General features: G+C 35.2%; 1 protein-coding gene and 1 non-coding gene across 8 annotated transcripts in view; one reads left to right on the top strand and one right to left on the bottom strand.

The window, feature by feature from the left end:
• The window catches only part of U2SURP (U2 snRNP associated SURP domain containing), a 53,560-nt gene that overhangs the window by 8,428 nt on the left and 18,931 nt on the right, over positions 1 to 26,201 (bottom strand). For 3 of the 7 annotated variants that reach the window (XM_061419412.1, XM_061419394.1, XM_061419419.1), the window contains 18 exons: positions 25,722 to 25,816; positions 25,603 to 25,638; positions 25,433 to 25,515; positions 24,273 to 24,438; positions 23,895 to 24,106; positions 22,904 to 22,947; positions 19,757 to 19,861; positions 18,760 to 18,826; positions 18,516 to 18,679; positions 16,823 to 16,985; positions 16,339 to 16,418; positions 15,854 to 15,941; positions 14,714 to 14,836; positions 12,137 to 12,293; positions 10,437 to 10,532; positions 9,667 to 9,733; positions 5,672 to 5,831; positions 885 to 995 (listed from right to left, as the gene is read on the bottom strand). In XM_061419412.1, the coding sequence (XP_061275396.1) occupies positions 885 to 995; positions 5,672 to 5,831; positions 9,667 to 9,733; positions 10,437 to 10,532; positions 12,137 to 12,293; positions 14,714 to 14,836; positions 15,854 to 15,941; positions 16,339 to 16,418; positions 16,823 to 16,985; positions 18,516 to 18,679; positions 18,760 to 18,826; positions 19,757 to 19,861; positions 22,904 to 22,947; positions 23,895 to 24,106; positions 24,273 to 24,438; positions 25,433 to 25,515; positions 25,603 to 25,638; positions 25,722 to 25,816 (2,017 nt within the window). Of the gene's footprint in view, positions 1 to 884; positions 996 to 5,671; positions 5,832 to 9,666; positions 9,734 to 10,436; positions 10,533 to 12,136; positions 12,294 to 14,713; positions 14,837 to 15,853; positions 15,942 to 16,338; positions 16,419 to 16,822; positions 16,986 to 18,515; positions 18,680 to 18,755; positions 18,827 to 19,756; positions 19,862 to 22,903; positions 22,948 to 23,894; positions 24,107 to 24,272; positions 24,439 to 25,432; positions 25,516 to 25,602; positions 25,639 to 25,721; positions 25,817 to 26,201 lie in introns of those variants that run through there. The other 4 variants (XM_061419387.1, XM_061419402.1, XM_061419378.1 and 1 more) reach the window with 3 other exon arrangements.
• On the top strand, positions 18,154 to 18,225 carry TRNAS-GGA (transfer RNA serine (anticodon GGA)). Its single transcript has one exon. It is a non-coding gene; the product is annotated as a tRNA-Ser (tRNA).

Genomic DNA, 26,201 nt, shown 5'->3' on the forward strand with positions numbered 1-26,201 from the left:
ATCCCCATGGACAGAGGAGCCTGGTTGGGCTATACTCCATGGGATCACAGAGTCAGACACAGCTGAAGTAACTTAACACACACATACACAATTATCTAATTCACAATCCTGCAAAAACTGGACCATTAACCCAGCTTCACTGAGTAAAAGCAGGTTTCAGATGTGCCCAGGCATGCAGAGCAGAGCAGCAGCAGGAGTCCACACGCTGTGCGGCACCACAGCTGCTTTACCACACCACTGCTCCCATCAACGTGAAGAGCTTTGGATGACTCTAAGCTCCCTTCTACTTGTTGCTATTTCTCTCAATCATCCTTTTTTGTAATGACAGTCAAGATGTAGGTAAAAATTAGTAACAGTACCAATCAATAAAATTCCTAGGTTCTTTCAACAACTATCCTGTGGGCTTCTTGTGTTAAAATTCCCTGTATATCCCTACATATCTTTTGATGTATAAGAATACAAGGTCCCTCAAAAGCTTAGAATTCACAGATGAGGTATTCTACCCCTTGCTGTTCCTCCTTGGACAAAATTTAAGAGTAGTCCTAACTCCATCTCTGTCTCTGTGCCACTACTTAGGGTTGTTGGTCACAAATGTGACTCTTTCTATAGTACCTTCCAGTTCTGAAAGTACGTCCTTAACAGGATGTTATGCTCCACAAGGATCCAGAATAAAAGAGCATGGTGTTGTTCTGAAACTGTTTTCCAAGCTGAACTAACTATAAAACATCAAATTCCAAAAGTTCCTAATTATTTACCATTATTCAGCATTTATATAAAGGATATAATTTGAAATATTCTCTTCCTTAAATACACCAATATATCAATATTATAGGCAGTCAAACAAATAACTGAAAAATGCATAATTGCGTATACTTATTCCTTACTCGCTGAAGAAGTTTATCTCTGTAGTGTTCTACTTGTTCCTGAAAGCTCTGGCCTGCTTTTTTAGGTCTTTTTCCAGATTCCAATTCATCTTGAAACTTCATAACTTTGAGCTGTGAAATAAGACATTTTTAAAATAAATCTTTTTAATCATTATAGCTTCTCAAGCAGTACTTTGCTCCTTTAAAAAAATATTTTCTTCTTTGAAACGTGTATAAGAAGGGAAAACAAAAACAGCAACATAAAACATAAAAACATACAGTAACTTATTAGGATTCAGTCAAAACATAACATCAGTGTATATAACTCCCTAATCTGAAGGCCACTTGTGAGACAAGCCCAACTGCAGAATTCAAGTGATCAGGCACAGGCCCATGTGCTCTCTGCACAGCCACACAAGATGACTTGAAAACCAAGACCTGTGCCTCATGCCCTTGAGAACGTACCTATTCTTTGACATAATGAGAATGAATTTGGTATCTGGTACCCCAACTTACTCCAATACTTTGGCCACCTCATGCGAAGAGTTGACTCACTGGAAAAGACCCTGCTGCTGGGAGGGACTGGGGACAGGAGGAGAAGGGGATGACAGAGGATGAGATAGCTGGATGGCATCACCGACTGGATGGACATGAGTCTGGGTAAACTCCGGGAGTTGGTGATGGACAGGGAGGCCTGGCGTGCTGCGATTCATAGTGTCACAAAGAGTCAGACACGACTGAGCGACTGAACTGAACTGACCCCAAATTAGAAAGGTAATGTTGTTAAAGGTAAGCGTAACTTCCAGCAAGGTAAGACAGTCAGCAGAACACAGGGGATAAACAACTATTAAAACAATCAAAGAGAGCAGCATTCTGGTTATAGCTCATAAAGCTATAGCTTGAAGTAAAATTTCACTCTGTTTACAGGAGAGTCTAATCACTCAGCATCAAGACATCCAGAAAAGGTTAAACCATATTCAAAACGTACTTTTAAAGACACTAAGTATACAGTGATTTAAAAGAAAACAGAAAAATTCCCATTTCCTGTAATTTATTCATATATGAACAAAGTTTTTTGTACAAAAGTATTCACTACAGCATTATTTGCAAAGGAATGTAGACCACCTCCAGTTTATCAAGAGATTGCTAGCTGATTTTACGTGTGTGTGTGTGTGTGTGTGTGTGTGTGCACTGTGACTGTGAGTGAACTAAGGGAAGTCAAATATACAGTTAGGCATGAGGATTTAGATGATCCTGGATGGTACCACAGGACTACAGTCCCAAACCTGTAAAATCTTGTTTCACTTTAGGCAGTGAGAGGGAACACACTTATCTGACGCAATTATTACAGATGCAAACTTCTTTACCTATTTCACAGTTATGCCCTGTAAATGGACTAAATGCTACTATTTTACTTGTATTTAAAAAAACAAGACCTCACTTGTTTTAGTTTTTTCCTTCACTACAAATGAGACTTTCCAGCAGACTGGAAACAAGCCATAACTTCCACTCAAAGTGGTATTTTCATCATGTTTTACTTCATGAACATTAAGTTTCCAGATTTTTGCCCCTTTTCTACCTAATTCTACTTCTATTATCAGGATCATTTATAATCAGAGCTTTGAGGTTCTCTTCTCTTTCCTTAAAACTATTAAAAAGTACTTGCATTTTGTGTGTGTGTGTTAACAACTACATTTAAAAAGATAGTAAGATGTAAGGTAAAAGAGGGTGGGGGCTTGAGGGGGGGCAAGTTTTCAAGTTCATCACTGTGTGAAGCCTCCCATAACTAAAACGGCTGTTCCAGAGAATGTATTTGTGGCAAATCAGTTTAAAAGTTAAGCAAGCAAGAGTCAAACAACCTGAATGTTACTCACGTGAAAGGGATCCCTACAGTACCTTTTGAAAAATCACTATAAAATCCCTAGTTACAGATCCTGCTGATGTGGCCTAACTCAGGCACAAGCACAAGTCCAGGGTGCCCAAGAAAACATGCCACAAAGGTTCCCAACTCAAAAGAGAATAGCCCGTGCAATGGTTTGCTGGCCATCTCAAGTATATCACCTTTCCCTTCAACTATTCACTCCTTCCTCAGGGGTCAGGGCAGAAAAGGGATCTTTCTACTTCAGTAACAAAGAAGACCCTTCACCTGGCTCCCCACCTAGTGTTCCTCTCTTCCAATAACTCCAGCCCAGGCACTGTTCTAAGCAGAAATCTGAAATACTACAAACTTGCTTCCAGTAAACACTGTAAGATCACATGACTGCGTATTTTCTAAGTGCTCTGCAGAAAACGTCAATATTTTATAACATAAATCTTTGGTTTTTATTAATTCCATGATAAAAAAGGTTCAGCTATAGACATCTTTGTTACAATACATTTAGGGACGAGAAAAAGAAAAACTGCTAAGGTGGTAAAGAGTCTGCCTGCCAAGCAGGAGATGTGGGTTCAATCCTTGGGTAGGGAAGATCCCCTGGAGGCTACCCACTCCAATACTCCTGCCTGGAGAATTCCATGGACAGAGGAGCCTGGCAGGCTACAGTCCATAGGGTGGCAAAGAGTTGGACGTGCCTGAGCAACTAACACTTCCACTTTTTCACTTTCTTATACACAAATTATATATATTGTAGTATATAATAAAACTAATTAGAATTTTATTCTTCATTTAAGGGAGCACCAATAAAAAGGTATTCACTGAATTCTAAATTCAGAAACTGACATTCGAATTTAGGGGCAGAGAAGGGACAGTACATGAATAAAGCTCATGAGCCCTGAGTTCTAGCTCAAACTGGCCACCAGTTGTGGACCCTTACTCCACATGACTAAATCTCAGAGTAAATAAAGGAAAAGAATAGATAATTTTAAAACAAAGCCAAGAGCTACATTTTAAAATCAGATTTTTGGCTCACCATCCAAATCCCCAAAGAGTTAAGTAAATTGTGAGAGGGTGGCCACTATAAGAACAAGAAAGACAATCACTGAGTAGCAAAGAGAAGCCAGATTATCAAAGAGCATATAAAATAGGGGGAAAGAAAAAAAATATATATATATACATATACAGGTGTGTTGGTGTATGTACATGCATGTACAGTACATATACATACATATACAGTGTAGAATCATCCAAATTAACCAAAAAGTTAAAATCACATGGCTCTCTTTCAAATCAAGAGAAAAACAGAACACTAAGAATTAGTCTATTTTGGTATTTGTAAGAAGACAGTTCAATTATCAAGAAAATACATTTTTTTTTAATTGACCTCAGTTTTTGTTTCTACTCCAGTACTTCTATCAGGTCAGTGAGGCAGAGTTCAGTAAGACTGGGAGGAGTTCTGAAAGTTAAGAAGGGTCATGAGCAGCTTGAAAAAGGTCCACAGGTGAGTGCATTCACTGAGATAACACATCTTATTTTCCTGAAAATTTTATAAAGAATGTATATATCTCAGGAAAAATAAATCAACTTACTAATTCTGAAAATCCTACTTGTAACTGACATCATACTGATTCTGTGTAAGGCTGAAACAAAATGAATGCTTTCTCTAGTTTTCGGCTTGGTAATAGATATCTGAGAAAGAGGTGGGCAAGAACTTGTACCAGCCCAATAGCAGGTGGCGGAGAAATGCAAACTGGTAATTAATATGGTAAGGTATGGTCTTCCCTAGTGGCTCAGTGGTAAAGAATCCACCCACCAATGCAGGAGACATAGGTTCAATGCAGGAGCAACTAAGCCTGTGCACCACAACTATTGAGCCTGTACTCTGAATGCATGTGCTGCAACTACTGAAGCCTGCACGCTGACAGCCTGTGCTGCTTCTCAAAAAGAGAGGCCACGGCAAGGAGAAGCCCGTGCATCACCACTGGACAAAGTCCATGCAACAACAAAGACCCAGCGCAACGAAAAATACATAAATAAATAAAAATAAAATTACAACATGGAAGGTATTACAAGTTAATAAAGGAAAAGCACAGATACACAGTAAGTATATAAAATACTGTTAAATGAATGGACAAAGTGTTACAATTCACTCTCATGTACACTTTTGAGATTAAGGACTGACTGCTACACTATTGCTAACATCTACTGGGAATGTTTCATCATCTGGGGGCAAGAAATAAGAAAGGCTCCCATTACAAAACCCTCCCCTCACTGACATGTCTGAATACCTTTGGAAATTTTTAAAAGACATCACAAAATGGAAGGGCATGGAGACAGAGAAGTCTTGAGAGTTTGGACTCTTCCTTCTTATGGTTAAGCCCCAATGTCTCTCCCCATCACTTGTGCAGACACTTAAAAATTTTGAGTGATGTATACATAACTTGAATGTGCCAGAAAAGATTTCACGTTTATTACATACTATGTATGCTCTAATATGATGGGTCTCATAAGGTGAGATATAATCTATTACATCAGTATCTGCAGATGGTCTCCTATGTGCTAGGCACTGAAGATATGATCGTCAACAGACAACAGACATGTGAAGGGTCCCTTATCCTCACAGAAATCACAGCCTAGAGGGGAATACAGACATTAAACAAGCAAGCAAGGGAAAAAAACATAAATATACACAACACAATACATGTAAAATCATAACAGACTAATATGGAGAAGTAAGCAAAGCCAGAAGGTTAAGAAAAGGGTACCAAGACAGAAGAGGTGCTTGAACTAAGAGGCCTGAAGGAAGATAGCAGGTATGAAGGTTCCAAACAGAGAGGGAACAGTATGGACCAAGGTGTGATGCTGAGCGAAGCACAGTTTGGTGGAGAAGGTGGAAGAAGGTACAGTGTAGTTTAAACTTCAATGCAATACTAACCTCGATTTCACGGAGTTTAGCTCGTTTTTCCTCACTCATTTCAGAGTACTTAGAGAACTTGGACTCAGTCATTTCTTCTTTGATTGGATTAGAGTACAAATGATGTTCTTCAGATTTGGAACTCTGAGTATCTTCTTCATCTTCACTTTCTTCTTCTTGACTTTGGAAGTAAACAGAATACATTGTATGTCAAGGCAACAAGGAAAATAAAAGTTACATTTTAGAGTCTTGGCCTTTTTGATTTTTCATTGCCTTAGAGCTTAAGTAATGTTAACAAAACTAAGAGGACAATCATCATTAAAACATTCTGTACAAAATAATAGACAATTTTATAAAACTCTTATGTTTCCTCCACAGAAAAAATTTGTGCTTCAACATAATCACGCTTTTAAAAATTGCTTATTTTTATGCTTTTTTTCTGCCAGAAACCTTTGATGCAGCAGTTAAATGAAATGAATAATCAATTAATGATTTCATATTCTTTGTAGTTCAGTAATTTTATGATGGTTAACGTTTAAAAAGCCAGATGTTTACCCTTCCTTCAGCAGAGTCTATAAACTAGAAAATACAAGAGTTTCAGTCAGTTTCTATGAAATAATCAACACAGCAGCAAAGGCCTTATCTATTAATAATTAACATATAACCCTAAGAATAAAACAATATATTAATTTTAAATATTAGCACATATTACTTCATGTCATAGTTGATTATGAAAGTTGGATTGGTATGTAAAATTAAAAGAAAATGAAAAACTAACTACCACAGCTAAGGGATACAAGGAAGAAAAATTCTCCTGTCTTCCAGAAGCAATCTAGTGGAAACAGACAAGCAACTATGACAAGCTGCTCATCATGGCCAGAATAGGATTAACAAGTCTTCTTCAATGTTCTTCAAATACAAAAAATGAAGTGACTTTAAAAAAAAGAAAAAAGTCGTATGCTCCAAGACTAGGCTTTGTGAGTGTTAAATTTTAAATTTGAGCAAAACAAGTGTTCCATGTACAAACTAATTCAGAAATGTTTATGTATACTGAAACAAAATTCCTCATAAAAAAATATGGTGATATGAAAATGATTACCAGCATACCCTAGAAAATGTTATTTTCTCTTTAGTATTTGAACCCAATAAGCCCTTATATGTTGGTATTTGGATACTAACACTCTACCATGAATAAGAAGTCTTTAAGTATATATTTACAACTATTTGTAACAATATAAAAACAATTATAACCATATTTATTCCAAATAAAATTTTAATTATTTTAGAACCTGATAAGACACACACTGAGAAAATTTTAAGCAAAGTAGATAACAATAAAGAGAGAATATACTGTTTGCCTTTTAATTTCTCATCTGCAGAATACTAATAAAATACTTTCAAACTTTATACTCTCAGAGCGCCACAAATCATTAGTAGCACATATAGGCATAACTCAATACAATACTTAGGTGAGGAAGAAAAACAGAAAAAAGTCAAAATCCAAGATTAAAAAAAAAAAAAACTTTTCTGAACTAAAATTTACATAATATTTCTTCTTAATTTGTCAGAAACTTGGGAGAAGGAAATGGCAATCCACTCCAGCACTCTTGCCTGGAAAATCCCATGGATGGAGGAGCCTGATAGGCTACAGTCCATGGGGTCACAGAGTTGGACACGACTGAGCAACTTCACTCACTTTTAAACACAGTTCTTAGCTAATTTTTCAGAACACAAGAATTTCTTGTCTTATGGTACAAAATAGTTCTACAAGTGCCTCACATGCTTTTAAGTGGTTAAACTGTGTGTGTGTGTGTGTGTGTGTGTGTGTGTGTGTAAAAACAGATGTTTACTGAAGGATTATTCTGGAAAGAGCCAGTCAGTAAAGATGCAAAACAGTTAATGAAATTGTGTGACGTATGAAGTGAAGAGTGCTTAACCAATTGTCTGTTATTGACAAACTCAAAAAAATTCAAAACAAATTTTTTTGCAATTCTAAATATTCCTTGATAAACTTCCTTGCACACTTATCTGAATACCTGCTTTCAACCAAGATGAATACAAGCAGATAAACATAGGGACTGACATGAAATAACAACACCCATGATAGTTCAATAAAAAAAAAACAATGTGGGTCACAGAATAGTATGTAAAACATTATATAATTTATGCTTTAAATTTATGCATATTTTTATACAGAGGAAGAATCTAGGGAACTAGAAACTAAATACTAATCATATTACTTAAGACTTTTAAAATGAACTACACTACAGATGATGATTTAAAAAATATACACACTTTACAGTTATCATTTAAATTTTCTAAGGCTTGAGCAATCTGTTCTAAATGGCTTTGACTTTAGCTCTTATTTACCAGTTCTAGGTTCAGGTCTCACACCCAACTTGTCTTTTACTTTTAAAGAAATGGAAATTCAAGACTCTAAACCCATAAAGAATTCATTACAAATGAAATTAAATTACTATTTTGAACTTTTCTGCAAACTACTAGTGATATATACATACATATATTTAAACCAGTCTTCTGCCACAAATACAATAATTACTTGTCAAGAGCAGCTTCTTGGTAAAAAGGTATTTTTGGACTCAGCCACTAGAGAGCAGTAGTGAGGCGCAAGAAAATTTCAAGAAACGGAAAACAGAATTTTAAGTATTTTTTCCCTATTTTTCACTTTCATAAAGTTACTTTTGTTATTAAGACTTATTTGGAACTCTTAGGAAAAGTAAAAAATATATATTATACTCGTAGTGATCCGTGCTTCCCTGTATGAATGTATGATTACCATCAATACAAATGCATACGCATTTCAAACATTAACATAAATAACAAACTTACTGCAAAAAATTAGTATGCTTAGAAACAATACCACTTGAACAATACTTGAGTTCTGCAAAGGCTTTTCTACCCTTTATTTTCCTTAAATTAATTATTTTATAAGAACAGGTATTCATTTTAAAAAGCAGTGATCCTATCACAGTGAGAGATGTTAACTAATCATGGGATTGCAGACGTAAAGATGAAAACAAGTTGTACTGTTTTCAATTCCTCTACTTCTAAACAGACTCAGTCAGGTATTTCTGACAGCCAACAGCATCTATATTTTACAAATATGTTGTCATAATCATTGCTGACATGTTCTGATCACACTGTTTCTGCAAAGACACCACTGCAGACAAGTTTTCTTCATCATATCAAACTGTTTCCACAAATGCTTATCATATTTCCTTAAATTTAAATGCTAATAATACACATTTATTAGATCCATACAAATGCTCAAATTGTGCTGGGACACAAAGGGACTTTTCCTTTTGTTTACTCTTCCATTTGAAAACAAACAAACAAACAAAACCCCATAAACCTCTGCTTTGTGTTCCTGATGCCTTCTCTTTCCCTATTAAAAAAATAATTAACTTCCTTTGCATTGATTTTAAAAGGTGCCCAGTGTTACCAAAAAAACTACCAACATAAACTTGCAGAATTTGGGAGCAGGAATTCCTATTGCATTCAGTGCTAACCAGCAAAACTGAAAATTATAATAAATTTTCTATATGACGAAGCTAAGTGGTTTTTTCTTTTATTTTTTCTTAGTTCTTCTGGAGTGTGTACATTTAAATAACAAAAAGAATGGTCAGAATGCATTATTTTTCTTAGCAATGAGCATAACCTCCCCATTCACATTTTAAAAATCACCATTTTGTGGAGCCGAAAGAATAAAGATTTAAAACAAACGCAGTTGACCATTTAGTAACTACAATGTGAGAATGTATAACCTAGCACAGAAAAATAAACTCAAAAGCAAAGTGAAACCAGATGCATCAAAACCAGAAAGTAAAAGCTCTTTACTCACTAGAAAAACAATGAAGAACTAAAAATGATCCTCTTAAAACAAGCTTTTTAAGAGTTAAGTTTTCCTCTTCCCTATTATTCAAGTACATCTCTTAATGAAAAAGAGAGTGTATATGCAATAAGAAACTGAATATATTCTAAACCTAGATTCTTACTTTTGATTTTCTTCTTCTTCTGATTCTTCATGCTGGTCAAATAACTCCCATTTAGAAGTTGTTACAGCTAAATAGAAGGAAAAACAGGATGTAATTCCATAAGGTAAATTAGCATTTTTGCAGCAGCACAGTAGAAGCCTAGCTTTAGAACTGAAAGCTTATATTATAGAAGTTATCTACATTTATCTTTTCTTTGAATAGCCATTTCCATGTACTAAATCTATTTCCTTCCTCACACCTACACTATAATTTTATTCCAATTCAGGAAGTAACAAATAGCGCTGTCCTCCTTGTTTCTGTGTTAGATGCTAAGATTTGTTTCATTAGAACCTACAAAATACTAAATTAACAATTACACTAGGATACATGTCCAAGCAAGTATGAAAGGCAGGTCTAAACTGCATCTAATAAATCAATCACTATAGGAGACACAGTGATTTCGATTTTCTGAAACTGACCTCTAAATTTCCAAATAGGCATCCCACCTACATTTTCTACTGATTGGCTCAACCTGAAAGGTTTTCAATGATTTCTGATTACTCCAAGCATCCAAACTGAAGCATCTAAGAAAACTGTAACAGCAACTACACTGAAAACTTAGCCACTAGAAATATAAAATAGGGTAATACTGGGTCTTAAGGTTATAACATGTTTCAACATGTTATAAAACACAAAAGGAAAACTACACCTACACACACACACACCAATGTTCAGTAAAATTTTAAGTACTCCATTTTCTAAAGATTTGCATTTACTATACTTTAACTTACCCTGTGCTTCCAATTCAGATTCATCTACAGCTTCCCATTTTGATGGGGCAACTTTAAATATAGGCTCATTCTTCTTTGAATCTTCAGTTGCATCCACTAAGGAAGAAAAATGAGCCATCAACTCTGACTACTAGAGGATGACTTAAAGAGCTCATGAGTATTCACTGTATTATTAAAAAGCAAAACTAAATAAGGTCACACACGGACTAATAATGCTAGTGTCAAGAATAACAATTATGACTAATCCAACTCTCTGCATCTGAAGGCTAATTTTTAAATATCAATGTAAGTAAAAATAATATGTATGTGTATATATAAAACACACACCCAGAACATACAGGTGGTTACTTCAAGCAAAGGGAGAAGTTGAGGAAGTAAAAAAAAACCCTTCAGTACCTTTATCTAATTATTTTTTTAAGTATAAAATTCATATTATTCAGTATTTTAACATACAATTCAAATGTACTGAAGAGGTACATTAGGTATACTTAATTCAATAAATGATTTCAGATAGCCAGAAAAACAAAGTATAAGTTAGGAAAACGAATAATAAAAACAGAATTGGAGAAAAGGGAACCCTCTTACACTGTTGGTGGGAATGCAAACTAGTACAGCCATTATGGAGAACAGTGTGGAGATTCCTTAAAAAACTGGAAATAGAACTGCCATATGAACCAGCAATCCCACTGCTGGGCATACACACCAAGGAAACCAGAATTGAAAGAGACACGTGTACCCCAATGTTCATCACAGCACTGTTTATAATAGCCAGGACATGGAAGCAACCTAGATGTCCATCAACAGACGAATGAATAAGAAAGCTGTGGTACATATACATCATGGAGTATTACTCAATCATTAAAAAGAATACATTTGAATCAGTTCTAACGAGGTGGATGAAGCTGGAGCCTATCATACACAGTGAAATAAGCCAGAAAGAAAAACACCAATACAGTATAATAACGCATATATAAGGAATTTAGAAAGATGATAACGCTAACTCTGTATAAGAGACAGCAAAAGAGACACAGATATACAGAACAGTCTTTTGGACTCTGTGGGAGAGGGAGAGGGTGGGATGATTTGGGAGAAGGGCATTGAAACATGTATATTATCATATGTGAAATGAATCACCAGTCCAGGTTCGATGCATGATACAGGGTGCTCGGGGCTGGTGCACTGGGATGACCCAGAGGGAGGGGATAGGGAGGAAAGTGGGAGGGGGGTTCAGGATGGGGAACACATGTACACCCATGGCGGATTCATGTCAATGTATGGCAAAACCAATACAATATTGTGAAGTAATTAGCCTAGAATTAAAATAAATAGATTTATATTAAAAAAAAAAAAACAGAATTGTTAAAACAAAGTACTTGGGATTATGCATACAACTGAACATAAGGTTGTGCCTCTAGTTTCCCAACAATTAAGACAGGAAAAACTTGCTAGTATTTTAAGAGGCTATCTCGCCCCCCCAAAAAAAAAACAAGTATGACCAGAAAGAATACGCTTTTCTTGGCATACTTAAATGTATTGCTGGGTATGTGAATTCTGAAAAGTCAAAAATAAAAGAAAGAAAAAAGTTAATTGACATCTTACTCAGAAATTATAACCTTCTTAAACATCAGCATGTGCAGAAATGAAGAGATTTGGAAACAAACTTACTAGCTAGATTTAATGACTTTGAAGTCTGAACTTACAAGGCACTCCATCAAGATCATCATCAAGGCTCTTTATAGGGACTCCATCAAGGTCATCAATAGGAGTAGCATCAATAGGAATTCCATCCACATCTTCTAGAGGGGCACCATCCAGCTCTTCCTCAATGGGGGCACCATCAAGGTCATCTGGTACATCCTATAAAAACATGTACTATTGTAATATGGGCTCGATAAAGGACAGAAATGATATGGACCTAACAGAAGCAGAAGATATTAAGAGGTGGCAAGAATACACAGAATTGTACAAAAAAGAGCTTCACGACCAAGATAATCACGATGGTATGATCACTCACCTAGAGCCAGACATCCTGGAATGTGAAGTCAAGTGGGCCTTAGAAAGCATCACTGCGAACAAAGCTAGCGGAGGTGATGGAATTCCAGTTGAGCTATTTCAAATCCTGAGAGATGATGCTGTGAAAGTGCTGCACTCAGTATGCCAGCACATTTGGAAAACTCAGCAGTGGCCACAGGACTGGAAAAGGTCAGTTTTCATTCCAATCCCAAAGAAAGGCAATGCCAAAGAATGCTCAAACTACCACACAATTGCACTCATCTCACACGCTAGTAAAGTAATGCTCCAAATTCTCCAAGCCAGGCTTCAGCAATACGTGAACCGTGAACTTCCAGATGTTCAAGCTGGTTTTAGAAAAGGCAGAGGAACCAGAGATCAAACTGCCAACATCCGCTGGATCATGGAAAAAGGAAAAGAGTTCCAGAAAAAACATCTACTTCTGCTTTATTGACTATGCCAAAGCCTTTGACTGTGTGGATCACAATAAACTGTGGGAAATTCTGAAAGAGATGGGAATACCAGAACACCTGACCTGCCTCTTGAGAAATTTGTATGCAGGTCAGGAAGCAACAGTTAGAACTGGACATGGAACAACAGACTGGTTCCAAATAGGAAAAGGAGTTTGTCAAGGCTGTATAGTGTCACCCTGCTTATTTAACTTATATGCAGAGTACATCATGAGAAACGCTGGACCGGAAGAAGCACAAGCTGGAATCAAGATATCAATAACCTCAGATATGCAGATGACACCACCCTTATGGCAGAAAGTGAAGAGGAACTAAAAAGCCTCTTGATGAAAGTGAAAGAGGACAGAGAAAAAGCTGGCTTAAAGCTCAACATTCAGAAAACGAAGATCATGGCATCTGGTCCCATCACTTCACGGGAAATAGATGGGAAAACAGTGGAAACAGTGTCAGACTTTATTTTTTTGGGCTCCAAAATCACTGCAGATGGTGACTGCAGCCATGAAATTAAAAGATGCTTACTCCTTGGAAGGAAAGTTATGACCAACCTAGATAGCATATTCAAAAGCAGAGACATTACTTTGCCAACAAAGGTCCATGTAGTCAAGGTCACGTATGGATGTGAGAGTTGGACTGTGAAGAAAGCTGAGCGCTGAAGAATTGATGCTTTTGAACTGTGGTGTTGGAGAAGACTCTTGAGAGTCCCTTGGACTGCAAGGAGATCCAACCAGTCCATTCTAAAGGAGATCAGTCCTGGGTATTCATTGGAAGGACTGATGCTAAAGCTGAAACTCCAATACTTTGGCTACCTCATGCGAAGAGTTGACTCATTGGAAAAGACCCTGATGCTGGGAGGGATTGGGGGCAGAAGAAGGGGACGACAGAGGATGACTGTAGTATGTTCTTTTGCGTGCTAAAGTCTAAGGATACAATAATGAGTGAAAATGAGCTTTGGTCCCTTAGTCCCTCCTGTCATAGAGCTCAGGAGAACTTGAGGGGCGGAGAGGGCAGGGGAGTGGAGAAGGAGCCAGTCAATCAGATAATCACAACAGTGTAGGATGACTTGTACAACAAAGAGGTGCACTGTATTATTAGAATGTATAGTAAGTAGGTTCTACCTAAAGAGGTCAGAGAAGGCTCAATGAACTTATGCTCAAACTGAGATCTAAAGGGTCTGAGACAAGAGATGTTCCAAAAAGAGGAAAGAACATGTATAAAGGTCTACGGTAGGAGAAAACATTGATATTAACAAACTGAAACAGGACCATGCGGTTCAAGTGGGGAAGCAAATCAGGAGTATCTTGTAGAAGTGAAAGCGAAAACATGATAGATGGATCAGGATGGTGAAAATGAAGATGAAGGATTCAACAACTATTGAGGAGGCTTAAAAAATAAACAAACCAGAACAGCGATGAACAGAATCTGCTACCACTGTGGTACACATCTTTTCAGGTATGTATTTACTTACATAGGTATCTTCAGTTTAACAAAATGAAACTGTGCTGCATATTTCGCTCTATTACTTGCTTTTTTTTTCTTTCTTCTACTAATATACAATAAATGTTTTCATGTCATCAAATAAAACACCAGTCATCAATTTTTACATAAGGATACAAAACAGAGAATTCCTGTTATATATAATTTCAACTCCTGGGCTACAACAATTCCAGCAACAAATATCCACTATTTTGTGGTAAACAGTACATATTTTCCACAAAGAAATGTTAATCATATCTGTACCTCCAAAGCATCCCCAGAAATAAATTTTAAGATAATCAAACAAATACAGTGAATACCTACCTCTGCTTCCTTTTCTTCAATAATATTTACAAGTCCTAAGAAAATATTTTGTAGTTTGATCAAAAATGGTTCTGGATAAATTGCCCAATCTTCCCATGCTCTAAAGCAGGTCATTACCCGTTGCTAACAGGAAAAAGACAATGAATTATTATTCAGGACAATATGTATCAAACATCATCTCATGATAATGACCATCACAATTTGCTCAATTTCCATCACAATTTTCCTTTAAAGCAATATTCTTTTTAAAACTTAAGGAAAATAACTATCATTACAATATTTTTTTATCATTACAATTATTTTTTTTAATCAGTTACCTCTCAATTAAAAGAGGAAAGATACTAAGAATAAATATAATAAAAAAAATCATAACTGCTTGCTCTTGGTCACCTAAGCTCAAGTTCCCTCCCAGAATGGTACACATTCTGGGAAACACTAGCCTAGAAACTCATGAAAGCTGGATACAAGTGTAGCCAAGTTCTGATCTGAATTCCTTTATGGTCTGATGAAATACTTCCTGAGTCCGATTAATACCTCTCTCTGGCCCATCCTCAAACTTTTCTATAATCTCTGTCTTATGGTCAAAATTTAAGATAAAAAAATTTTAATGGAGTTGTTTGCTTGAATCCCCTAAATGGTGGAGTCATTGGGAATCTTCCCAAGCTAAAAATTTCCTTAATGAGTGTTCTGCCCATGGAAGTATATCTATTTTTTTAACTATAAGTAAGGTATTTTGTTTGGCTTTTCTTAACGTTGGTCTATAACTTCAGAGTTTATAAAAAAAAATTAATTGCTGAATATACTTTCTAAACATAACTAAAATGTATATTTCTAATCCAGCCAAATTATATATACTACTACAAAACAAGTGATCTTCTGAGTGTTTTTTGTGAAAAGACTAATATTTTATTAAAATGTTTAAAAATAAACCAGATACCCAAAACACTACACATATTTTAAAATTTCAGACTTTTTCCAATACTGAAGGTAAAATGGTGGTAAATTTTAAACCAATAATTTCTGAAACACCTAAGTTACGTCTTACAGTCGTCTTACATACTCTTAGCTCTCCAATGTGGTTCCCAGCCCCCATGTCCCATTTAAAACACTAGGGCAAAATTAACCAAACAATAAACGTACCTTAAAGTTTTCAGACTGTAAATGGCCTTGAATTGTACGATAGGTAGCATTGAGGTCTGAAAATATCTGACACAACTTTGTTTCAAAACTGAAATTCAAATAATACATTACTTTAACTATTATTCTGAATTTTTCTTCTGCAAAAGCCCCCAAAGAGTCTTAAGAACTAGTTCCCTTGATTAACAAGGAATTTTACATCTCAGTTACTTTGGGCCATCTAGTCCAACCTCTTTGTTCCATAAAATAGGGAACAGAAAAGTTAAGCAACTTGTTCAAGGCAGAAAAAGGAATAGCAGAGCCAAGATTAGGGCTGATATCTCCAAATTTCCCTTCAGAGCCAGTTCTTCAAAGCTTCCCTGATTCATAAAATAAACACCAAAAAGGAAATGTTGGGAACTGAGCAAGAGTTTGACTATACTCTTTTCTGAGCATCTTACCCTTAAATATTTTATTTTAGGCATATCACCTTACATCACTATACTTACAATTTTCTATAATAGGAAGCATTGGCAACTTTGGCTGAAGAGTTGTATAAAACATCAGAAACCAAATATAATCTGGCAATCTAGAATACCAAAAGATAGCATAAAATGGATTAAAACTGAAAACCAACAGCAAATAATGCAGCTAACAAAAACTCCACATTGAATTTTTTGAATCAACAGCATAAGGACAATGTTTAGCTATAACTTAATTATAACTAAATAGAAGAATTTTAAGAAATTCTGTATCACCACAACCATGACTTTAGCAAGAATAAAAGTTGTAATTCATTTACATTTCAACCTGTTGATAATTTGTGTCAATTAACCTACATTTCCCAGGCAGAAGGAAAACAAAACTACATGGGAAAGATTTCTTCAGTTAAGTTCTTGATTCAAAAATGAAACCAATTTCAATCAAAGCAGAAGTCAGTTATTACCTCTTTTTCTTAATTAAATGTTCCATAAAGAAAAATCATTCCTGTACCTTTTTGGGAAGGGGTGTCTTTAAGATGGACAAGGACTCAGTAATGCAATCCACGATTTCTTCAGCAGCTTCAGCATTATTAAGACAGAAAACCATTGCATCTCCAATATCATTTTTCCTTGGAGTTAACCCCCGCAGAATTTCTTCTAATTTGTCTCTCTGTCTGAATACAAATTTTTTTTAGCTTGTAAGTATTTATAGACAAATTTTAAATACCATTACCATTTCTGCTCACAAACTAATTTCTTTAAAACCCACTCAGGTAAAATTCTGAAGGCTAAACTGTGTTAAGTCTGATTTGCGTTACATACTTCAAATGTGTTACATTTTTTTAAGAACTTATATGGGGAAGAACACTTTTCCAGGAACAAATAAATTACTTACTTCAGTGACTTTCAGTTTACAAATTAAGTAAATTAAAATTACAGTCATTTTTTTTCAAAAGTTCTTGAGAACATCACAGTTCTATTACCCTATTACACTGAAAAAGAACCTTCATGCTCTTCACTTTCCTTTGAAGTCTGTTACTTTAGCATGTCTGCATAGGATTAGGACAGGCTAAAGCGAGGGTTAACAAACTTTTTCTGTACAGGATCAGACAGTAAATATTGAGGCTTTGAAGGCCATACAGTCACTCAACTCTGCTGCTCTAACACCAGAGGAACCACAGACTACAAGTAAAAGAACGGATATGGCTGTGTTCAAATAAAACAGGAGGCATCCAGATTTAGCCTATCTATGGGCTTAAGTATATGCAGATCCCTGGGCAAAAGTGATGGTGAACATACATCTTTAGAACCAAATATACTCTCAAATACTACAGTTCTCTATTATCAATGCTCTTATGAACAATGCACCAATGCAACTATTAATAGCTTTAAGACTTATAGGCTAACACAATGAAGCATATAGTTATACAAGCTAAGTATCATTTTAGCCTTTTTTTCCCCCCAAATCAGGGATACAGAATTTCCTTTGAACATTTCAATAGTTAAATTTGTTTCTGCTTCTTAAACCAAGGTAACTGCACTGTAGCAGTGCTGAAAACTAACAATAACATGTTTCCATGGTGGCCGCACACTGCACTTCTTAGAGCAGCTTTTTGCATAGTCATCCATCTCACTTCACTAAGTCATACAATAATTTTCCCTCTTTATGCTGCACTCAGAGAAGCAACAATTCTAAGGGCCCTGAGATAACTTCTGTATGAATATAAAGTATTCCACTGCTAAAGTGCCATCACTTAAGAGATCATCATCAATTTTTATCAGTAAGAAGAGGTCAAGTTCAGCAAGGCACACATTTACACTTGCCAAGATGTTTAAAGGGCTTCCCTGGTGGCTCAGAGGTTAAAGCGTCTGCCTGGAATGCGGGAGACCCAGGTTCGATCTCTGGGTAGGGAAGATCCCCTGGAGAAGGAAACGGCAACCCACTCCAGTGCTCTTGGCTGGAGAATCCCATGAAGGGAGGAACCTGGTAGGCTACAGTCCATAGGGTCACAAAGAGTTGGATACAACTGAGCGACTTCACTTCAAGATGTTTAAAATGAAAATGCATATGTTAAGACATGCACTATTTAAAACAGTCACAAAATTTTAAAGACCATTTTAAGGTTAACACATCCTACTCCATTAATTAAAGTGACCATTAAATCATCTTTTCTGAAAATAAAACAAGGAAAAAAAAATCTTACTCTTCCTTAAGTGCTCCCTTTTTACTTGGCTCCTCTACAAAAGCTTCTGTTTCCTGCTCTTCTGACATCCCATGCAGATATGGATTTAATGGTGGTGGCCTCCAAAAAGATCCATTTTTGAACATACGAAAATCTTCCGTCCGCCACTTAGTTGGTGAATCTCCCTAGTAAGTGCCAAGAATGCTATTAGAGAGGTCCAATACCTCAGATTCAAAATTAACAAGGTAACTGATTATATACATGCCTGGAGAATAGAATAAAGCTTCCACCTATAGTAAACATGGGCTGGTGTCTGGTTTTCAAATAAGAATCTAAAACAAAAACAAACAAAAAAATTAAACATCACTTTTTTTTTAATGCAGAAGCGCCTTCAAGTAAATAAAAACAAATGAGAAATTTTATTTGCCTATTTAGTTCTAAATAAAATCAAAAGCAAAGATCCCTGAAAAGAAATCCTCACCCTCACTCCAAACTGTCTTTTGACTGACATTAACACTCAGAAGGTATATACGCATCATGCTGAGTCTTACGATTAGTTTTATTGAACACCCCTAAGTCAGGGACTGTGTCTGGCAATGGAGAAGTCTTCCCAAGATGTAATTTCAAAAGCAGCAGTTTTTAAATTACTTAACTGTGAATGAATGTGTTAGATATCATAACTATCCAAAAGGTAAGTAGTTTTCTATAAACCTCATTTATTCTACCATATCTTGCTTATGACTCTTCCAGTGAAAAACAAAATGAAAAGTATTTTCCTCCAAGAAAATGCTAAAAACAATGCTAACTAACACCTGTGGCCATAATACAACTCTGGTCAATAATGTGTTAAAACTACCCTCTCACCCCATTACAAAAATAACCTCATACTTTCAGGACTTTATTCTTGCAATATTTTTGAAGTATTTTAAAAAAGTACATCTGAGGATAAACAGAATGTGGTGTGTGTGTGTGTATGTTCATCCAAAGATGAACCCTGAAGACATATGCTAAGTGAAATTAAGTCAGTTTCAAAAGTACAAACAAGGTATGATCCCACTCAGAAGAAGTACTTAGAGTATTCAAAGAGATAGAAAGTAGAAACATGGTTGCCAGAGGCTGAGGGACCAAAGGAATGGAGTTACTGTTTAAGGGGTACAGAGTTTCAGGTATGAAAGACTGCCACTGAACTGTACACGTAGAAACAGTAAATTACATGGGTATACTACATGCAAATTTTACCACAATTAAAAAAAAATGCACACCTGAACATAGGATTGTTGATCTCTCTGTTCATAATCATAGCTTCAAACATTGGCCCTTCACGTACAACAAACTCTATCATTCGATGTATCAGGGCGAGCAAATTCCTACAACAACAACACAGTTAAAGAAAATGGATTCAGACCTACCACTATATAAAACTACACTTGACCTAAGTTACTATAATTGTGCAGAAAAAGATTGTCCTGCTGACTAGTACAGAATTTATACCAAGAAAGTAACCTGGAGCATATGTTAATATACCTTGTGCATTAAGAGGGAGCAGGGTAATGGGGATAAGGGAGTGGGAGATAAGGGGAGGGGGGGGTGGGAGACCACAACACAGCTTCATAGCAATAAAGATTTCAATTTCTAAATGCCACTCAACTTTATTTTTCAAATGCAAAACATTAAATTATGAACCACAACTAACTGGAAAGCTGCAAATATATAAAATCAGTAACTCAGAGCTTACATGTTATCATAACCATCTAAAAACTTACACACTATCTCAGTTTTAAAAGAAAACATTCCTAAGCCAAGCACTTTTCTGGTGATATTGAAATGTTATAGACATGACTATAGTTTGTAAAAATGCAAAACTAACAAGTTTAAGGCCTGATTTAAAGAAAAAAATCCATCCAAATCCTGTGTTTTTCTGGTACACATATAGCAGATGGAGTTTTTATTGAATCTGACCTTTAATGAGGCAACATCCCTTTGTATCACACTTCAAACTAGTTCACAGTTTATGACATGTATAATTCTGTCTGTGTGTTATGAATCAATAAAGCAATTATATTGCCAAAGCCTTAAACAAATGGAGTCCTCTTTCCAAAATATTTCAAAATACGGGACATGATGATATTCCCTTCCCATTTTTCATAACAATTACTTCCCAATATTTAAGCCAAAAATAAATATATGTAACTTTTTAGTTGTCGTTTTGTTGACTGGGTTTATAGAAAGTCTTTATTTTAAGAATCTGATACTTTATGAGACTCCAAACACAATTTCAGACATTGATTACAATTCCAGGCAAAAATAATTCAGTTTATTACAGCTACTTCTGATTTCTCATTTTATTAGTTGCCACCATATAAAGTCGGCAAATAGCAATTGGGAAAAGCAAAAGGATATTGGCTCTTGGTACAAGGCACACACTAAATTACACCTTTAGCATTCTCAGCTCAAATTAAAAGTTCATATAACTGCCAGAATATAAATTAAATATATAGTTATAGAATAAGGCATTTTTTGCTCTGTAAAGCCCTGCTTCAGAGTACATGAACAATAAAATAATTTATCTCATAGTAATTATACTTATTTTCTCAGGCAAACCTACTTAAGTGGACATTAAAATCTCTATGTAATGAAAAAAATGAATTTTTTTGACCTCTTAAAAAAGGTCAAAAAAATCACATGGAGGCTTAATAAGTGTTTAACACAGGGGGAACTATATATTAAAACTATTAATTCAACCTCATATTGTTAAAACCCCAAAAGCATCACTTAATTTTAAATCTAAAATTTATTTCTTTCACAAATGCTACTACCTGCTCTGCAAATATGCATTTCTTGACATCCAAATGAGAATGTATTCTCAGCATCCATACAGCTAATGAGTGTTTTAAAGGAATGGAGGTAATGCAATGTAAAGTACTGATTCAGTCCCAAAGCTCCCACTGGTATGCATCAAATTAAACTGAATTTTGTGTATCATATGACTAGGTGGGCAAATACTACACATCCGGAAACTTCTATGAATTGTCAAAAGCAACTTGCATATTAAAGATAGATGAAAAATGGTTTAGCAAGTTTAAAACAAAGGATTCATTGTAATGGTGAGTCAAGACTTTACAGCAAAATGTATACTCAAAATCTTATTTAGAAATAAGCTGAGCCACATGTAAAACTAATACTGGATATATACTTTCTGAGTGCTGCAAATACACTTCCCTGTGAGTTCTTTACCAGTGGGGGAAAAAACCCACTATAGTTTTAAACAGGCTTGTAACTGATAAATCTATTCTTAGAAAGTATAAAGTTTAAAAGAAGTTCTAAAGTGCTTCATGATTATTTAAAATCAAAATCTGACAATTAGTTGTTGCTAACTTAAATTCAAGATTCTTAAAGAATTGTAATCACTTATCCTTAAGGATTATGTGCTTATTTTTAAAAGGGTGACTTTTCTATCAGAATGAAACAGTGTAGTACAAAAAGATGATATAAGTGCATTATTTTATTTTAAAATGGTAATTATCTTATTCTGGGCAACAACAACAAAAAAACAAAAATTGTCTCTCAGTTATAATAAAACCACATTTACTGGAGTCGATCGTACCAATGTCTGGTCAAAAACTGTATACTTTCCCAATCCATCCCATGATGTTTTCCTGGTCCCCCGCTGCCGCAGACAGTTCAGCTGGTGTTGCTCACCAAGGCCAATGTCAAAGAGAATTTGGTATTCTTTTGTGTTCATTTATTATTCAACCAGTGTTGTGTTCCTGTGTTTGGGAAAAGGCTTAGCTTGACTGAGCAAGAGCATACCTAGAGCATGAATTCTTCTGCTTTAACATTATGTTGAAAAAGAAAAAAAGGAAAATAAAAGAATTCCAAAAACTTTTGTTATTAAAAAAAAATTCTAGTTATGTCCAGTGTTCATAAAAACAAAAGAAATTCCTTCTTAAAATCATTTAGGAAAAAAATACAGCTACGCTTTCAGTAAAGAAAACTCAAACTAAGGTTGTACATTAAACACAGACAATTCAGAACCAAGAAAAAATAACAGATCGGGTCAAAATGTAACATTACCTAAAATTTAAGATATATTTAAAACACCTATTTTCCCATCACAGTAGTCTAGTGTTATTAGACCAGCAACTCCAGATTAAATCTATTAAACACATTCTATCTGCTAAAGCTATAAAATTTCCTACATTGGTAACAATAAAAACAAAAAAAGATAATGACATAAAATTGCAAAGTGTACTAAAGTTGATTAAGCTTCACATATCCCCCCAAAAAGTACTGGGAAGGAACCATTGCTCAGTCAAGATACTACCTTTTCCTCAACACTATTTTTTTTTTAAATTCAGAAGGGGATATTGTCTATATTTAGATCAGTAATAATAAAGAAAAACATGTACCTTTCTGTTGGGATAACCACTTTGACTATGGCTTGCGACAGAGTCTGTATATGAAGTCACATCAGATAATAAACATAGAATATGTGAGTATTGTTAACAAGTAACAAGCAAAAATATACATATGCATTGAAAATACTACACAACTAATCACAAGTTTTGCAGGCAATCACTGCATCTGAAGTAATTATACACTAAGCAATTACATAAATGCAGATGGATGTTTTCAGTGAACAATAAACGTTCACCAAATGCAAAGAATCAGAACATTCCTGCCAGAATGCACATCAATGCACTGAAATAGGTACTACACTGCGAATTATCAGATAAAGATTTTAATTTGTGAAATAATTAACTGTTTGCCTCTAGCCATACAGTTTGCTACTTTGTTCCCAAGCCTTTAAAACCAGCCCTGTCATTTTTAAGTGTAATTAATTCATAACAGAACCAACAAATTCTTATAATTTGAAATTAAGTTGGTTTTATGATTAATAAAAAGAAAATACTCACCCTTTGCTTTTAATAGAGTAAACTTTTTAAAAATCACATATGCTCTCAAATATTCTAATACCTCAGATCTTGAGAAGTTATTAGCTAGTTGCCATCCAAACAATTTAACTATTTAACTCCTAGAGTCTTTGTAATTGAAAAGGCACTTAACCAATACAAAGTATCACTTTCTCAAAATAAATTTAGATACTACACTTAAGCAAACCTGGATACAACAGAGGACAAAGAAAACAAAACAACAACAAAAAAAACTTAATAAGAGGTCAAAAAAGGAATGGTGGCCACAAATAAAAATATGATCTATTATCCCAGTACAGGGTTTCCATGGGCTAAGGCAGGGAACACATCTAAGTTATTTCTTTTTCTTTAACAGTTGCCAAACAGAATTACACACACATTTTCTATAAAATTGTTGAAAAGAAATACTACCACAGATTTAGTATTTACAAATTAGATGCGGCCCTATGTACATTTTTAAAATTACCTTCTCAAAATCCTCCTTGTTTTTAGGTGGTGGTAACATGGGAGCATTGGGGTTTTTTAACCGCTCTCTAGGCTGCGCATTAAAAGGCAGTCCTGATGGAGGTGGGGGAAGCGTATGTTCCATCATGGAAGGCGGAATGTATATTGGATGTGGAGGAATAGGCACAGCTTTACCCCAACCTAACTTCATTTCAAAAGACATAATCATCTTTCCTAAAAGAAAGAAAAGAAAAGTCACATTGGTAACTCTCAAAAAATCTCTAGTGATATGAATTAATTTCCACATTTAACCTTCACACTTCTGGTTCATTTTCCCCCTAGAGTTTTGATACTTTTCAAATCCAAAACAATGTCTAAATTCTATGATGGACTTCCTTACCATTTAAATTTTTTAAAGCTCTTTCAGCATCTCTTCTGTTCATAAAGGCCACAAAGCCACAATTTCTCTCTCTTGCCCTTTCTTCATCAGTTCTAGGCCACATAATTTTCACACTGGCTAATGGACCAAATCTTCCAAATTCTTGGCACAACATTTCTTCATTCATCTATTAAAAGGCGTAAGATATTTTTAGTATGCAAAGAGAAAATAATTCTATACAATGGAAAGCAAAGTAATTTTGCAAGATAAGAAGAAAACTATCAATGCTACAATTTTCCATCCAAGTACTAGGACCTCTGCAAGGGAAAAATTCTGCCTTCATTGGCATTCACAAATCTTTTCATACCAGAAACATTGTTTTACGTAAGTGGCCAGGTAAAGACACTGAGAGGCTGGAGAAATCAAAAACACACCTTTACCTTCACTCTTCCTCCTTTTGAGAGTCTGCATCTAAAATAAGCTACAGCAATGATTTGTTTTACAACAGTGATTTGTTCAGCATTTACCAACATTTTTCAGGCAGCAATAATAATCATACTTAAATCAAGGAGGAAATATTTGTTGGCAATGAAAGTAATAAAAGAGCCGGTTACTTTTTTCTTTTCCAGCACCCAGCTACCAGTGTAATCAAGAAAAGACAAAACGGAAAATGGTAAATATGCAATGAGGTCCAAAACATGTATTAAAGATACTATGCACAACCACCACTAGATTCAGTTAAGAACATAGCAGGGGAAAGAATTAAAATATAAAAGGCGGCAGAAATATTATTTTGCTATTATGGAGACAAAAACTGAAAAAAGGAAATCCGTAAGGAGGCAGGCTATATATCAGAAGGAGACAGTCTAAAAAGAATACTGTCCACCACTGGTCATATCCTGATTTGATAAATAAAATCAGCACTTAGGAAAACATTTCAAAATCAGAGTACAGTCCAGCTATAAAAAGAGGAGACAAGTCCTCAAGAATTATAACAAGAAAATTTGGCCCACATCACTAAGGCTCAATTTCACAAGATAATTTCAGTTCCTACCTAGTTCTACCAAATCTGCTTATTTCACATTCTTGACTTCATCTTTTTAATGTTGATTGACAAAGCAGTTTTCCAACAAAAGCATACAATATACGAGCCAATATTCATCTTACTTTCCTAGTATTACCTGTGGATTAATGTTTCCAAGGTATAAATTAGTAGTGCTTGGATCGCCTACATCATGTGAGCCAGGTGCATAATCATCAAGAACTATGACAAAGAGGAAAAAAATTATAACCTGCAAAATACAAAGTTTGGACAATTTCTACGAATTAAAAAAGCAAGAAACTATATTACCACCAGATGATCGATTTCTTCTTGAAGGCGCGTCCACTTTAAAAGAAGAAAAAGAGAACAATTCTTAGTTTTTAGAATAGTTCATCACAAATATAAACATTAAAATAAATGTCACTTACTAGAACGACGCTGACCATCAGAATCTGACTGTGGAGGTTCAAATCGACTTAACCTGCCTTTCGTTTTATGTCTCTCGTCACGCTCTTCTTGAATTCTGTTGAAAATATATATAATCACTAATAATGAGCCAAAATTTGGTTGTTCACATTTGATAATCCAGAACTTATCCAGATGTCACCTTCAAATAACTTCAAAATATTTGTGTGACACACTGACAACCAAGACTAGAAGTGTCCCTCAGCTACAAATCACGAGCAAATGTCTGATGTATCGTATAAGCAAAAGAATACAAAGCCCACTTTTAAGATGAAAAGGAAATTCAACATGAAAAACACTTAAATTTGTTCTTTCTTGGCTAAGATAGACCACTCCTCACCCCTATCTCACTGACTATATTGTTTCCACTGCAAACAGGACTCCGGACATTAGTTAAATTCAACTTAATTGAATCCATATAATGCAAGCAATCTAGATGCTGC

This window comes from Bos javanicus, chromosome 1 (genome assembly GCF_032452875.1).
Source record: "Bos javanicus breed banteng chromosome 1, ARS-OSU_banteng_1.0, whole genome shotgun sequence".
Lineage (NCBI taxonomy): Eukaryota > Metazoa > Chordata > Mammalia > Artiodactyla > Bovidae > Bos > Bos javanicus.